Source organism: Rhamphochromis longiceps, linkage group LG11 (genome assembly GCF_057381845.1).
Source record: "Rhamphochromis longiceps isolate RC_006_pf linkage group LG11, R_longiceps_female_GT1.1, whole genome shotgun sequence".
Lineage (NCBI taxonomy): Eukaryota > Metazoa > Chordata > Actinopteri > Cichliformes > Cichlidae > Rhamphochromis > Rhamphochromis longiceps.
In genome coordinates, this window is record NC_140567.1 from 31764216 (window position 1) to 31782209 (window position 17994).

Genomic DNA, 17994 nt, shown 5'->3' on the forward strand with positions numbered 1-17994 from the left:
GAAGGAAAACAGTTTTCTGAAGAAAAACAAACCAGTCCACGACCGCCCCTCTGTGCTCCACAGATGGGTCTCAGTGTATGTGTGTGTGTGAGGGTGAGAGAAGACATCTAATGAGTTTAAATCTGTGTGTTCATGGGGACAAATATCTCCTGGGGGAATAAAATTATTAAGAGTGAGACAGAGAAAGAGAGAGGAAGTGGAAGTTTATCGACTCCCATCGTCCCTTTAATCTCATACGTAAAAACACACACGTGAACTAAGAGGCTGCCAGTTACACCAGAGAAATACACATATTCTACCTCTCCTTGTTAATGTGTTAACACATCACCGTCATCTAAGAGAAGAGTTCATGTATAGATACACGGAAGACAGATGAAAGGAGTACATAAAGACAGATCTGAGAGCTTCATCATAAAGCATGCTTATGATGTATAGGTTTCATTAACAAAGCAGCAACTTTAATAGCTTGTTTCAGGATTTTCAAAATCCTGATTTACATAATTGACTTTTTCTAGTACAAAATGGAAGATTAACTTCGCAGAAATATATCTCTTCAATTTTTCTGCTAACACAAGCAGATGAATGTATGCAAAATCTGTGAGACTTACATTTGAAAATACAGTACTGTGCAAAAGTTTTAAGCAGGTGAGGGAAAAATGCTGTAAACAAAGAATGCTTTCAGAAATGGAAGTGTTAATTACTTATTGTCATCAATCGAAAAAATTGCAGTGAATGAACAAAAGAGAAATCTAAATCAAATCAATATTTGGTGTGACCATCCTTATCACATCCTTCTGTCTCTTCATGTAGTCGCACACACACTCAGTGATGCTGAGATCAGAACATTATGGGGGTCATACCATCACTTCCAGTAGTTTGTGCTCTTCTTTACGCTGACTTTGGCTGTATGTTTGGGGTCATTGTCCTTTTACAGAATACATTTGGGGCCAATAAACAATCATTTATATTTCTGAAAGCATTCTTTGTTTACAGTACTTTTTCACACCTGCCTAAAACTTTTGCGCAGTCCTGTACCTAATCCAAGAAAAAAGTAAAACTTACCAAGAATCAGTCAGAGATTTAAGTAATAGATTTCAAATTTTCAAGGACAACACATTGAAATTTGATATCCAACCCTAGCATACTGACTTCAATTTGGTTCCTCGTGGTTCCTGGTAACAGAGAGTAGGAGTATAGTTGCATTACACCCAAATGATATTTAGTTTTCTTCAGTTCATATTGTTGTATCAATGTTGGTAAATGTGTATCTTTACCTCTCCATTACATGTGTGATTACATGCTGAGTCACAAATATCAAACAGAAGGTCAGGTTAGAGTTCTTCATGACTTTATGTGTTACTCTTTTCAATTGGCTGTTGGAAATTTCTGGTGTCTGTATTTAATTTATTGTTGTGAATTTGGTCTAAATCGCTGGTTCTATTTTGTTAATTTATCAACTTCAGAAATTTTGCACAGCCAAATAAGGGGGGAAAACATGCAAGTATAATCTTGTAAAGTGTTTGAACTTATATAGAAACATAGCATACAAACACAGCCAGCAATCTCCATCACAAATATATATCTGCAAAATTATGATTACACACATTAATACACATATAGGTACACAAACAAATGGCCAAATATATACACCTTCCTCATGCACTCTTTGATACACACCCACATAGATACATGGTGTGAGAAGCCTGGCTGTTAATGGCGGTGGTCCTGTTCTCCACAGTGGGATCAGTGTTTAGCCATGTTTAGAGCTCCATTTGGGGCCAGATAAATCAAGCTGCTGTCTACTAGAGGCCTCCATTAGGGGCCCTGCGAGGCCAGTGTACGGCCTGTCAGTCACGCCGTCAGTCAGTGAGCTGCCCTCTTCCAACGTTTGAACTCATAATTACAGAGACTCAGCTTGGCTTGGAGCGGCCTGGCTCCTGAGCCCCCCACCACTTCCCAGACAGCCGTGCTTGTTAGCCCAACGCTAATGCTAATACTAATACTAACAAACGGTGGAATTTCACCTCCAGAGGAAATAGAAGAAAATATTTATGGAAACAGAAAAGTCCCCTTTGGCTTTTTTCTTCTTTCAATTCCACAAATTGTTTTAGGGGATTTAGTTTTTATTTCTATGAATGACAGTCCTGAGTTCTCCCTTGAATTTGAGAGGCCGATGAGGTAGCTACAAGGAGGAGCACTGCCAGTCAAACCTCTAGTAGCCATAAATTAATCAAACACCAGTTAGAGGGGGAGCGTGTAAAATACAGGGGATGTGATGACTGATGACTTTTTAAGGAGGGACCAGGGAGGGAGGTGGAAGAGAAACACACCTCCAACCAGGACAGAAGACAGAAGCGCTCACAGGGCAGAGCTGGAAATTTCCTGGAGCCACCAAACAAACTGGTGGATTTTGTCCATAGCTGGTTTCTCTTCTATACGAGCCACTCTGACACAAAAATAATCATTCATGGGTCTTACTCTATTCTGAAACTCATCAATCATATTCGGCTAGTTCAAGCACTTGGTGTATTTTGGAATCAAGCCACTGTATTCGGCACATGAAAAAGTTTACACGAACACACATAAAGTAAGACGTGGCTTGCTAGCTCTTAGGAATTCATGAATAAAATATTGGCCCATAAAGGCAGCATGAACAATGGAAATATTATCCTCGGCTGCATAAATGCACAGCCGACCACAGAGTATTCTCACAGGGAGCTCATTCCTCTTATCTCTGACGGCGCGTCGGCGATTGCCGGCCACTGCATGTGGAGACACACACCGCTAACGAGGGGGAAATCCCCCCTCGTTTGCCCAAGATTGATGCAGAAAATTTACCCAGCAGACATTCCTCTGAGCCAAAATGAAAGAGGTGCCTAGTTCACCAGCATTCCTGTTTAGCCGCACATTCCTTTGCCATCCTAACAACAGTGTGAATGCACCCATGGAGCCGCAGCTTCATGGGATAAACCTCCACAAAACATCTTATGTTCTTACTCCAACAAGGTTTTACCTGGTAGGCTTTTGACCTGGTTAAATGACCTGGTAAAAATCATGAACAATATATTACCTTCCTACATCAAGAACACTGAAATGCCTCTGAGCAAACTGTTGCAACTATTGAAATGGAAACCCAAAAGGTGACTCTACATTTAACCAAATGACTGTTAAATACTATTTGTTGCAGAAAAGTTTGAACTGTAAGAACTTTAAAAATGCATTTTAGACAAATTAAAAATAGAAACAAGGATACATGCAGATAACACTGGTTGATTAGAAATGACAAGAAAATGAAAAAGAATTCATAACCCTTAAATCTATAAACAGAAACTATGATTCAAGATCAAATAAAAGAAATAAAACAAATAAATAAAAGAACAGATAAAAACACCAAATTAATAGCAAATTAAGGCTTATCTAATGTCCTTGTCAAGCCTTCTAATAAAAATGAAGATATGATGTATCCTCACAAAATTCATCCAGTTACAGAATTCAAACTGCTGAGTTGGCCCTGGCATCAGCAGCATGACTCTTAATACTGACATGAATTATTAATTTGATGCATTCATCACTCTTCCGACCAGCCCGTCGATAGCCTCCATTATGGCGGGTGTGTATACATTACAGAGTGTATAGTGTGTCAGAAACTTCCCGCATACAGGCCGCTGGATGGCGGGAAGAGAGGAAGACACAGAAAGGGAGAGAGAGAGAGAGAGAGGGGAAAAAGTGTGATGGACAGGAGTGACACCAGAACGCATTAGCTTGAGGAGGCAGAGTCAAAATTTCAAAGGTATAAACAGCTAAAAAGAGAAAGAAAGTGTGAGCCAATGGCTTTTTGAGAGGAGATTTAAACTCCGGCCTGGAAGTCTTAAGAGTTATAAGGTTACATGTCAAAGTCAAAAAACAACAATGTCCAGTAATACAATGTGATATCATCACATTACTGTAAATTGAAAGAAATGATGAATTTAAATTACATTAATTCACTAAAATTGATAAGTGACAAGTTATTTTGAGTTACACCAATACTTTTCTATCAAAGCCTTGGTGAAAGTAAAAGTACGGTTCCAGCATGGCAACAAGTCAATGCACGACAAACCATTGATTACAGTGATCATTTAAGTCAAGTTGCTGTTATTGTCACGGATCTTCAAAATGAGTAAATTAGTGACTAAAAACAAAGTATCTGTGTACACAGAGTTATTTAATTTTACATGAGCTCACCGTATTAAAAAAAACAGAAAGAAAAAACCCCTGCAGATTAATGATTACCAATTAATTAATCAAAGGTCCTCTCTAAAGTTTTACTCACCAAAATTGGTACCAGCAATTAAAAACATTAAATATGTTCCAGAATGCTGAAAAATTATCACGTCTTACATCTTAGACTCTTGAAAGTTCCTTCCTATAAAAACAGGTAAAAACTGCCTTTTTTTTTTTTTTTTTTTTTGCATTTGTGGATATACATGTTAAAACCACAGCTGTAATCGCCTCAAGACACTTTATATTTTAAGGTAAAGACAAATAATAATACAAAGAAAACCCCAACAATCAGATGAGCCCCTTTGAACAAGCACTTGGCAAAAGTGGGAAGGAAAAACTCCGTTTTAACAGGAAGTAACCTCTGGCAGAACCAGGCTCAGAAAAGGATAGCGATCAACCACAATTTCACAACAGTTATTTGAAATTTAAATTAAAAAATGTTTAGTTCTGCGTGATATGTCATGATGTTATCAGGCTGCCTGGCAACCACTAAAATGACCTGCTTTTCGCTTTATGCAGCTATGACAGTTTATGAAATCAATTTTATGATTAGAATGTCATGACAATAATATTCAATATACATCCACAAAAATGAATTATATAGGACACATTATAATGTCTTCATGTTGCCCAGTAACCAGCTAGAAACGGGCTAATGTGGCTCACTTTTTGCATTTATGCAACTACAACATTTTATTAAAGCATCAAATCATTTTAATTTCACAACCAACAGCACAGAGAGCCCAAACAATACTGCAGTATAGGCATGTGCTAATTAGCCAAATTTACTACAAAACCGCTCTGAGCATGTGGAATGAGCATGAAGTCATATCAGTACAGAAAGGTATGTGAACACATGCAGCAGTATATTTATTTATGATTATTATTTATTTTGATTACCTTAAAATGATCAGACACTACTCCCCAAATCACTTATCCAGCTGAGGGGTGCCATGAATGGTATTTTAACATGTGAAGAGCAGTGTGGGGTTCATGACATGCATGCCATTTCAGTAACCTACCCTTTCAATAGCCCAGATTTTTTAATGTTATAAAAAAAATTAGATAAATGTTCTGAAATTACCCGCTGATGATTTTTAAAAAATCTCTTTCAGCATGTCTAAAAACGCTGCTGTTGATGTATGAGCACAATAAGTACTGCTGAATAAATGGTTAAGGTGATAGGCATTCAGCAGACCCACACATTAACATTTAAGGCAGACATGTTTAGATCAGGCTCTCTGATTGCTTATCCTGGCAAGAGTCAAGACAACCCAAGGTGAACACTATTTATTTGGGTTAAAATGGCAATTAGAACTTCAACAAGCTCATTAATTTCCGCTCATTAAGCTCCAACAAACTCTCAGAGCTCTGGAAGTTAATTTGCATTAAATTAAGGTATTGTTAGTGCACGCTGTTGGACAGAGAAAGCGGCTCTGATCACACAAAGCCAAACAGTAATGTACTGAAAGCTTTAACAGCTAATGAAGAGATGATGTCACCTAGCCCTGCTATGTTAACGAGAGGCTAATGGAAGGTGGAAGTAATGACCGCCAAGTCAAGAATTAGAATAAACAATAGGGGCAAGCAACCATCACTTTGTCTAACAAACACATACGTGCAATATCACGGTGACACTAGTACTGCTCCACCCTCCAATACCTCACAGTTAAACAAAGAGAGACAAAAGCTGAACAGCTGCTTTGTTTTAAAATCGACTTTATACGGACCTCAGCTGCACATGCCAGTGTGTCTCTACAGTTTAAACGACATTCACTTACACTGAGCCTTCTCCTGCCCAAAAATGAATAATCTCAACTGAATGGCCAACACGTTCTCATTTCAGGGTGACAAATACTTCAGTTCTGTCAGCCGCTGGTGTCACATTGACACAAATATCTATATATCTGTAAATATAAGAGTCTTTCATTTCCTGATTAGATCTTAACACTAAGCCAACATGTTGAAAAATAACACTCAACCACTGCAAAGAAATCACCTGTTGAGAAATCCATGTACCCTACATTGCCCAGGCCTGGTCTATTAGAAAATAAAGCAAAAAGACACCTTTCGCATACCTGACCAACGTAACCATCTTTGATAAAACTTAAGTATCATATAATCTTACTCATATCTAATACTAACTCTACCCCTGAAACCAATCTGAACCCCCAAACACCCTTTAAAGGTGCCAAAATGTGAGCACTGGCCAAAATGTTCTCACCTTCCACAAGTATCCTCATGAGAGCTAATAGTCCAACTGGTCCTCACAAATATACACACAGCACACACAGAGACACACTGTGATGATGTGTTAGTGTAGATTTATAGTGTGAGGGCTACATTTTGGAGATTTATAGACTTCCTCTGTTTAGGTGATTAGCTGTGTGCTCACACCCAGTTGGACACACACACACACACACACTTTAGACAGGGCACTGGGCTGATACTTTTGTTCCCAAGTACATATGCTCCCTTTCGTTCTTGTGTGAGTGTGCTTTCAAGATGACACAAAACAGCATAAAAACATAGGGAAACACATGCTAAGCCGTACTGAAATCTCAGTAAGTACCCAGCCCTAAAGTTTCTTGTACCCGCCCCTCCTGGAAGTTTCTAAGGTACCATGAGGTCATATAAGATGTCTTGCTTTGTGCTTGTTCCACATGCCTGAGGGTCTCTTCTCAGAGTTGTCCCAAACAGATGCTGAACTACGTCAGATGGCTTCTTTGAATAATAGCTTCTCCCTCTTTAATATTGGCGTTTGGAGTTACATCAGACAGTGCGGGTATCTAAGACTCCAAGCAAAAAAGCAAACCTCAATGCATGTGTCTGACCTGGCTGTAAGTGGCATCCATTAGCGTGTCAAGGTTCTGCAGGGGTGCTGGGGTTTTGTCCTTGAACCGAGTCAGCAGGCGGCGCTGGATGGCTCGGAACTGGACTGCTCGCTCCGACAGCAGGTCCTGATATTTCTGAGCACTGACACGCAGCTAAGAGACAAAGTGACAAATATTTAACAGACAAATTGTGGTTTAACTTAATAAAATTAAATAAAGGTGACAGATGACAGAACTGATAATAACTAAATTGACTGATATTTAAGTCATTTCTTTTTTAATCCCTGACCCTTGACAATGAAGGATTTACACCACTTCGGTGTGTGTTAGTACCTGGAAGTGCTTGTCTACAGACAGGAAGTACTCCTCCAGTGGGAGAGGTCCGCTGAAACTTTTCTTGAAATCCTTGATTCCCAATTTGGAGAAATGCTGGTCAAACCTGTGGACCAGCTCCTTCACAACCAACCACATGTCTTCAAAACTGTCGCTCTGAATACGGTAACGTTCTGACAAACACACACATAAAATAATATCAAATATTTATGCATATATGGAAAATATAATTGATGATACATGCTAACGAAAGATGGTTAGAGATCTTAAATAGTTAAAACTATCTAAACCACTGAGCCTTGTGTAATGTGTAAATGTGTATGCAACTAAGAACATATATTTAAACACCTGGTACTAAAGTTTGTTAAGAATGAAACACCAAACGAATATAAGTAGTGACACAGTGACAAGTGATACTTATAAAAAGATCTCTAAGAACCAGAAATGGATTAAGGGGATATACAGTTTTAGAATCACAGGTGCCACTTTAGCTCAGTGGATGAGCAGAAAACCACATGTTGCACGGCCAAAGAGTGGCGGTCTGGGTTCGAATCCTATCCCGGCCCTTTGCTGCATATCTTCTTTATCTTTCTCACCCTACTTTCCTCTGTGTCTATCTTCACTGCTTCACTATCCAAAAGAGGAAAAAACAAACAAAAAACCTGAAAATAACAATAAAAAAGTTTTTGAATTATCTTAATATGAATGTCTCATATTAACTCCTGAAAGCTGTCAGTGAATACAATTCAGATCTTACAACTTATTAGTACACAGACCAAAGAGGTTTGTAAAAGTCCATGGAAGTGATGCAAGAAGTCAGACTTAAAGTGGTGTATGTAAAAATTAAAAGCTCAGTATCAGGTATATAGAGCCTATCTCAGCTGACACTCAGCTAGAGGCGGGGTACACCTTGGGCAGGTTACTATAGAGACAATCCTTCATGCTCAGAAAAGAAAGAAAGAAGGTTCTTAGTGAGGGTACTCAAGGAGCTACTCAACCTTTGACCAACCGGTTGCGAACCTACAACATTCTTGCCGTAAGATTATAATACAGTGGTCCCTCGTTTATCACGGGAGTTACGTTCTAAAAATAACCCGCGATAGGTGAAATCTCTGAAGTAGCCAGCTTTAATTTGTACAATTATTATAGCTGTCTTACAGCTGTAAAACCCCCTCACTACACACTTTATACACTTTTCTCAGACAGGCATGAAAATTTCTCTCATGTTTAAAAACTACCAAAGTTGAAAACCTTCGGCCAAAAAATAAGTCCAGTGTTATAGAATGACACCAAAGATCAAACCCTGTTTTCAGGTCCAGAACATGGGAATAGAGCAGCTGCGAGAGAATTCAACATTAATGAATCAATAGAGGAAGCAAGAAGAATGAGTTGAGTAAAGTTTGAGTTGAGTAAAGTTTGACTTATCTGACTGTTTTGTTTCCCTTAATCCCGTGCGCCTTATGGGCTGAAAAATACGGTAACTTCTAGCTTCCTTTAGCATGTCCAGAAGTTCATCCTTTTGTGCGATGGTTAGCATCGTCCTCTGCCTTTTGGGTGCTACCGCAGGTGCCTTTGGCGGTGCAAAACGTTTCATCGACATTGTTGTGTTTGTTGGGGAGAAAACTTACAAACATACAGTACAGCACTTCAGAGTCACACTGCTAGTGATCGAAGATTTATGTAAATTCGACAAGCTGAATGCATTCTGTACTGTACATGAGAAAGGCACGAGACTGACTGACAATTGTCTACAGCCAATCAGGATGCAGAACACAATGCGCTGTAAAAAAAAAAAAAAAAAGAAGAAGAAGAAAAAAAAAGCATACACAAAAAAATCCGCAAAACTGCGAAGCCACGAAAGGTGAACCGCATTATAGCGAGGGACCACTGTACTTACCAAACTACCTATTCTCTTTTAATCCAACAGGTATCAACAAAAGGTCCTCAAAGACTCCAAGAAATACAAAAGGGCAGGATTTTCTATCACAAGTAATTGAAACCTATCAAAAGAAATTAGCAGGTGAAGACAGCCTATGAGAAAGACATCTGGTAAAAAAAAATAGACACCTGGAACAGGACTGTATTAGAAACAGATAATTCGCAAGACTTGTTTTAGTCCCACAATTAAACAGCTTTAATGGAGCCAAAAGATGAATCTTATTAAAATCCCGTTCATTATCCAGTGCTGTTAGACTTACGGGAGGTCTTGGAGGCTAGCACAGTAACCTTGGCTCCTGACAGAAGCTGGAAAGCCAAACTATTCCCATCCTTATCTTCTGATTTTGCTGAAAACTCTGCAGAGAGAGACAGAAAGACAAAAAACTATGAGATGAGACAGATAGGACAGGCTATCATGATATAGGACGCCAACAAAGGAGAACAAGATACAGTCGCATGTACAAACACAAAATAAGCTTACACAAATCTCTATTCACACAAAAAGCACACACTCAGTATGAACACTATATGTGTGTGTTTAGACGTCAGAGCTGCTGACTGTGGCCGATTGTTAGATAACTGGGAAGCAGAACAGACGTTCCCAGAGCTCAGACCTACACACACACGGAATCACAAATAAACACGCATAAACAGACTCGTATAAATACACAACCACACACCGATACATAACCGTTGATTATTCATATAAATGTATACACATTCGCACAGCTACACATCTCTCATTGCCTTCACTAGCTTTCCATTCATGCTTAAATCATCTGGTTTTGTGTAAAACACTTAGGTAGCCACGTCATTGATTATTGGCTATTACGAATCATTAACTGTAAGATGTAGTCAATTCAGAAGAACTAAACAGACACACACACGGTAAAGTGTGCATGAAAAAAATTGTTGACATTTTACTGATTTGTGCTTTATATAGTATTCGTTCCCTATTTATAACTTATACCTAGAGCTAAGCTTTTGGTGTGGGTTTACGTTTCAACGTGTGCACAAGCCAACCAGTTGCAATAAGTGGACAACCCACTTTAAACAAATGCACATTAATACTGCATACCGATCTCCACAGACAATGACTTAAACAGAACAGCGCACTTTGGTTTCTGGAAATCTGTGATTCAAATACAGAACCTTAATTGTTTGGGAAACAGAGCGCCACCAGCACATCATTGTCAAGTGTTTTCATACAGAGTGAGTGTGCTATTACCTCGGAAGATGGAGCTGAGGTCAACTGGTGGCTGGTTGGTGTCCACAGTTATCTTAAACTTGGTGGCTTTGGGTGGAGGACAAGCGACACACACCAATGATGGAGGAAGATTGAACCTGGACTGGAGGACCTTGGGAACTCCTGCAAATAAGAACCATCACTATAGTCAGAAAAGATTCTTAAAAAGGTAGACTATTTATTACTATTATTATTATTATTAATAAAGTAATTCTGCATTGCTCATCTTAAAATCTTAAATCGAGTTTCCCTCCTCCTGTTGCTCCTTTCCAGAAATAAAACCTTAACGTTAGAGACTAGTCCTTCAATTTATACCCCCCCCCCCCCCCACACACACACACACACACACACACACCGCAGTGACTCAAACGAGGCCTCGATATCGCAGTTAACATTTGTTCACACAGTCAACAGTTCAGGTATTCCTATTGCATGAGCATCTGAGAGCTAGGAGAACGAGAGACTCGACATCAACGCCAAGTGTGGAGGTGAGTTTGTCAAAGATCAGAAAGGGAAGTTTTGAAAAAGATGGTGGGGACTGACTGACAAGAAAAAAGAAAAAGGAAGTGAGGAGGCGAGTTAAGGCCAACTACAACTATGTTCAGAGTGTATGGAGTGCTGAGCTTGGCAGAAATGTACACTTAGCTAGAATAACAGTGCGAGGGAAAGGAGCGATGGAGGAAAACAGTTGTTAGGAAGAGATGGAGCGAAGTAACCAGAGGAGAGGAGGTGAGCTAATGACAGGAGAGTTGAGCAGAAAAACAAGTGGAAATAAACCAACATGTGAGAGAGAGAGAGACTGAAAGGAAAATAATATGAGAAGGGACGGTTTAATTAGGGAAAGTTCCAGGTTATTACAGATAGTAATAATTACCCACAACTACTGTGCACCTTTTCCTCCCAGACAAGCAATTATTATGTGATTATGTGAATAATTCAATTTGGTTTGAATGTATGCACTGAGGCCTAGAGAGAAAAAGCAAAGAGGCAAAGCCAAGGAAAACAGTAGAAAACAGGGGAAAAGGAAGATGGAGAGAGAGAGAAAAAGTTCAAAGTTTTAAAGAGCAAGACGGACTGAGGCCTGCTTTCTTCTTTCCTCACTCAGCTAAATTCTCAATGACCCTTCGTTCTGGATGGCTGGATAGTTAAACAACACATCACTTCCAACAAACACAACAAAGAGGGTTAGATATACATGTTGTCAAAGTGAATATGCTGCAGATTTACTAAATATAAAAATCAATCTAAACGCAAACTATTCTCAGCGCTGTTAAGTAATGTTACCGGTCATGACACGCCGATCCATTTTTCACTTTTTTATCGTCCAGCTGACTGTTCAGTTTCTGCCTTTGAACATGATCGCCTTAACACAGAAAATATCCAATTCGGATCTCCAAGAAAATACAATTTCCCGTTTTGACTCTATAAAAAAACAATTTGATCTTTTTTTATGTGCTTTTGCATTCAAGCTCATTTAATAAACATCACAAATTTTTTAAATATATAACAGATGACCAATGTGTTTTAAAGTAACATTGATGATAATCAGGGCAGACATGATGTGCGCTGTGATGGATTGGCTGACTCAGGCAAGTTTCAAGTGTTTCCAAGTTGAATTTCACAACATACTGAAATGAATGAAAGCACTGGCTGCCCGAAAGGAAGGAAGGAAAAACATTAAAAAATCAAAAACACCAAGGTATCAAGTAAAGGTCGTTATAGCTTTGGAAAATGATCCCTACTAAGGTAAAGTTTATAGGATATATAGTGAATGGTGAATGCAGCCACTTAAATCCTTTTATTATGTGTTCTGATGGTATTTTTTTTACCCTCATGGTCCTTCCCTACTAAGGTAATAATAAGGGATGTTTTATGTTTAAAACACAATTCAAACACTGTTTGCTTAGTCAGGCTGGTTTTGTTGATCTTACCATTTAAACAAGAAACTCTAAAGAAATGCTAAGATGGAATTGGAAAGCAAGAGGAGGAAATATAAACACATAATAAAAGTTACAAGTAGGGAAAAATGACAAAGAAAGGACAAAGAGATGGAAACAAATTAGAGGAAAATAATGCTGACAAAGTAACAAAGAGAAAAAAAGAGTTGAACATGGAGAAGAAAGGACGGTGAGACAGACAGGGAAGAATGAATTGGACTAATAGGAGGTGGCATAGGTGTGTGCACACTTATCGCCAACTTCATACAGTGTTATGAAGCTGTGTTTGCCCCCTTCTTGAATCCTTTTTGCATATTTGTCACACTTACATGTTTTAATCAAAAAATTTAAATATTAGACAAAGATACGTTGACTAAAAACAAAGTGAGTTTTTTTAAATTATGATTTTATTTATTAAAAGAAACAAGCTACCCAAAAATACGTCACCCTGTGAGAAAAAGTGATTGCCCCCTAAACTTAATAACTGGTTGTGCCAACCTTGGCAGCAAGAACTGCAATTGGCAACAAAGACTGCAATCAAGCATTTGTGATAACTGGCAATAAGTCTTTCGCAGAGCTAGAGAGGAATTTTGGCCCACTCTTCTTTGCAGAATTGTTTTAACTTAGCCACACTGGAGAGTTTCTGAGCATGAATGGTCTGTTTAAGGTCATGCCAAACCATCTCAATTGAATTTAAGTCTGGACTTTGACTAGGCCACTCCAAAATCTTTGTTTTGTATTTTTGAATCATTCAGAGTTAGAATTGCTGGTGTATGTGGGATTATTGTCTTGGTGCATGTCCCAAGTGCTCTTAAGCTTCAGGGTATGAACTGATGGCTGCACATTCTCCTTCTAGTAGAGAGGAGAAGTCATGGCACCATCAATTACAACAAGTCGTCCAGGTCCTAAAGTAGCAAAGCAGCCCCAGACCATAGTATTATCATGTTGGCATGATGTTCCACAGAAGTTTTTCCCAAAAGTCTTGGGGATCATCAAGATCATTTTTGTAAGATAAGCCTTTGTGTTCTTTTTCGTCAGCAGTCTTTTTTGCCTTGGAGCACTCCCATTTTTGCCCAGTCCCTTTCTTATCGTTGCGTCATTAAAACTGACCTTAACTGATCAAAGAGAGGCCTGCAGTTCTTTAGATTTTATTCTGGGTTTTTTGTTATCTACTGGATGAGACGTCAATGCACTCTAATTTTTAGGCCAGCCATTCCTGGGAAGGTTCACCACTGTTCCAACTTCTCTGACCCTGATTCACTGCAGTCCCAAAGCCAATCTATCTACATAATGCCACAATCTAAAGACAAATGTCTTTAGACCTCAGGAAGGTTTCTCTCCTTAATAAATAAATTCATTTATTCATTCTCCACCAGAGTACATCCTGGAGAGATCGCCAGACCACCATTCACACTGACATCTATGGCCAATTTTAAATTATGAATCAAGCTAACCCCACTAAATGCACGTCTTTGGACTGTAGGAGAAAACTGGAGTTCCCACACAGGCACCATGTGGCCCAGGTTATTTTTGTCTAAAATTTAAACTCGGTTGATTATCACAAAAAAATCTGGAAAACAAACAAACGAGAAACGAGGAAAATACTTCTGGTCACCTCCAGTCCAGAGTTTTATGCATGGAGACACAGTTAGTGTGTCTGTGCTTGTGTCTGTGTTGCTGTATTCATTACTACAATTGAACAAGGCCAAAATGTATTTTAAAAAAAAAAAAATCCCCATACATAACCTGTTTCTCTTGAGGCTGTCTCAAAAAACAAATAAATCCCCATAGACTCAAGGTAAAGTGTCCAGATGAACAGGATTAAAAGGCATGTCTATAGTCTGGTACAAATGAACAGTTTCTCTTAGTTCTTAACAATTGTATTAAACTCATCCAAGTAGATTCTGCCACAGGCAGCTGTAGAACGGTGTAGCTGCTAGACCTCACTGACCTGGACCTCTCAACATTATACGTGATGTTGGTGCACTTTGGGGTAATATATTCACATGCATGAGTTCTACACAGTCCTAATTATTTATTTTTACTGCATATTATTTATATTTGTTTATATTATTTATTTTTTTCATTTTATTATATTCGTTTTTTACAATAACCCCAGGGATGACTAAAAACAATTATCAAAGAAATGCATACATGATCTTTAACTAACATTGAGATCAGTGATTTTGACTGTTTTATTTCAAAAATGACTTGGAATATGAAACATACTTTTTCATCATCAAGATTTTAGACTAATTAGATGAGGTTAAACTGCATAAAGTGATTAAAAAAGTGAAAAAGCAAAGAAAGAAAGGACCTGATAAGATGATAACAACTCCGATGTTAAAGAGTTACAAGAGGCAAGAAATGTTGTGTGGTCTCAGACACACAATGTTCATCTATCAATGCTTTCTAAATGCAGATAAATGATACATGTTTTTGTAGATGCATATCATAACTATTTTAAAATAACTCAAATACAGAATATCTCTGCTAAAGTTGCACTCTGAGACACGCAAAGTAAATGTTTAATATTGTAGTTTGTTATTTTTTTCTCTGTTTTAGTCAGTTTGTATGTTGAGAAGGACGTCAGCAGAAAGAAAAACAGCAAATTGTTCAAATTGTTGTTGTTTGAGGAAATGCTTCAATTCAGAAACTGGAACTGAGGCCTGCAGTAAGACTAAAGCCAAAGAATAAGTGGCTAAACACAATTTCTCAGCTACAGTAAACTGAGGTTTCCCTGTTTTTCTTACAGATTCTTTAATCCATCCACTGCCTCTCCTGAGTCTTCTGTAAGCTGTTGATGTTTTGGGGATGTATAAATTGAAAAAAAGTGTAGGTGCATTTGAATCTACAAATCACACATTGTGACCTCTAACCCCTTAACTTCCTTTCTGATAGCTCCTAGCAAAAACAGGTGGGGTTGGGAAGTGAGATAGAGGAAATAAAGCCATAAAGTCATTTCTATTAACAAATGTTAAATACTTAAAGTCACAATGTACTGTAATTGAATGGAAGTGTACTTCCATCGCACTGTAATATGAGAAGACTGATTCCAACAGATGTATCTTTGCGGCACAGTATGTCAGAGACAGAGGGGGGAGAAGGAAGGGGAAAGGAGAGAGAGAGAGACCACAGAGTTTATTTAAGAAGGAGACCACTGTACAGTATCAGGTTCTTACTACAGCAGTGGTGATGTCACTCGTGTGTTTGTGTCTATATACATTCAGAGATGTGTTTGCATGTCAATCGACTCTGCATTTCATGCACATATCCTCTTGCCTTACTTGTGTGTGGACCCAAGCAAAACAATAAAAGTTAAAAATAATAATAATTACCGCACAGTCTGGTCTTCAATAAATCATGTGCACATGCTACAACTAACCTGCACTACACGTTGGCATTAAATATCCAGGTGAGTTCCTCCACCTCTCTTATAGTGTATTAGTAATCTGGCATTTATGCTCTGCATAAATCTATACACTGTTATTTAACAAGGCGTGATGGTTTAAACAATCCTAAAACTTTTGTTTCCCAAAGCTATGGTCCAGTTTGTACTGAATACAACAATTATCTAGGGCTACCCATGACTCGGGACAGGAGATCCAGTGGATCAACCCTGATGGTAGGGCTGCTGTTTTGTAGTTCATCATATTCAAAGGTGTTTTGTGTAGAATTCTAGCTAGCATACTAGAGTTTCACTTATGTCCTACATATTTTAAATCAACTGACAACAAGTTCTCACAGGCCTGTCAGAGGGACTCCCATAACCCTACACCAATATTTCCTCTCATAACCAACAGGTAAACTAAATTCTTTAATTAATTAGATTTTTTCCCCTAATTACTAGATTAAATAGTGCTCCTGAAAAAACATGCATCACTGCCCGAGAATCACTAGTCTAGTGAATAAATATCCTCAAAAAATGGCCATACAAACATGTGTGTGTGTACTGCTGCAGAGCCACTACAGATCATAGGGGTCCAGTTCCGTATCAAAGCACACAAACTCACAAACACAAACAATCTTAAATAAATGCCAGTTGACAACTAGGAGCACTACTGCTGGAGTGCATGTGTGCGCAGCAAGTCAACACACTTTATGCTTGTATGTGTGAGACAGATGATATTTCTGTGTAAACTCAACACAGTTTAAAAGAATAAATGGATGTAAAGGGATATTTACATTTTCTATAAAGCGGGAAAATGTGTGTGTGTGTGTATAAGTGTGTTTGTGTATTTGAATTAGAGTATGTGTGTGTATAGACTCTTGCCAAGTATATCACATAACAGGAACATAAACAGTAGGCAGCAGGCTCTTCCTGTATATACAGTTCTGAATGTATGTGTGTGTGTGTGTGTTTGGAAAGTATATGGCGTAGTTTTGATAATCTTTACGTTTCAGTAAGTGTAGAAGTGTACATGAATATACAAGGGTGTGATCTCAGTAGAACATATATATTTAAATTTATTTATGTGTATATCTAGAGTACATGTTTTAATAAAAGACTGTGTTTCTACTTGCTCTAGTCTACGAAGCTCTACGAATAAAGCACTTACCTTTAGGGTTAAGCTCTGCAGAAATGAAAAGGAAAGAGTTAAATGTTATAATATGAAAGGTGAAGGAATGAAAAAACAGAAAGAATTAAGTGTTATCAGTTCTCCCATCTAGTTTTATTTGGTCGGACCAGTAACAAAGAACTGGAAGAACTGGCAAGGGAATTCCCTGAGAAAACCTCCATCTTCCTTCATATGGAAATAGACAGACCTAAAAAAATTCCTCTCAAGTGTTTGGTTTGCCTTCCCACACAACTGGAAAGTACAGCTGGAGGAAAAGGCAGCCATCTGACTCAGCCATACCGATCGTGAATATGATAAGATGTCCAAATCGAAAATTAAATAGTCTATCGTCATGAGGTTTGTGTGGAAATCGGGCTGACAGGATCAACAGAAAGAGACGTCTCTTCTTATAACCTGATCAGTATTAACTCATTTAGAAGAAGAAAACTGTGGAAGGCCTAAGTAGAACCAGAAGGAGCATTCAATTATGATGCAGCGAAACAGTTTTGGTTGATAGTTTTAACCTTCAAATGAAAATATATGAAGGATTTGTGTGTGTGTGTGTGTGTGTGTGTGTGTGTGTGTGTGTGTGTGTGTGTGTGTGTGTGTGTGTGTGTGTGTGTGTGTGTGTGTGTGTGTGTGTGTGTGTGTGTTCGTTCCTTGTGGTGATAAAAAAAAAAATTACTTTGTTTTGTGTCTGTCTGTTTATGTGAAGGAAGTCAGGGTTGAAAAAGCAGCACAAAAATATTTGTGATAAGACAGCATCTCTTCTCTGTGCTCCTCAGTGCTATATTTTTCCAGCTGCCCTGGGATTTAAAAAGTCAGCGTGCTGCTCCTCTAACCTTTAGTTCACAGCAACAGAAGTCTGGCAGATTAAACTATGA

The 17994-nt window shown here is 38.4% G+C and overlaps 1 protein-coding gene across 2 annotated transcripts in view; it reads right to left on the minus strand.

Annotated features, from left to right (window-relative positions):
• bbs9 (Bardet-Biedl syndrome 9) overlaps positions 1-17994 on the minus strand; it is a 174949-nt gene that overhangs the window by 107521 nt on the left and 49434 nt on the right. For both annotated transcript variants that reach the window (XM_085423661.1, XM_085423662.1), the window contains exons 15-18: positions 10597-10737; positions 9629-9724; positions 7431-7603; positions 7098-7250 (exon numbers count right to left, since the gene is read on the minus strand). In XM_085423661.1, coding sequence (XP_085279787.1) covers positions 7098-7250; positions 7431-7603; positions 9629-9724; positions 10597-10737 — 563 coding nt within the window. The remainder of the gene's footprint in view (positions 1-7097; positions 7251-7430; positions 7604-9628; positions 9725-10596; positions 10738-17994) is intronic.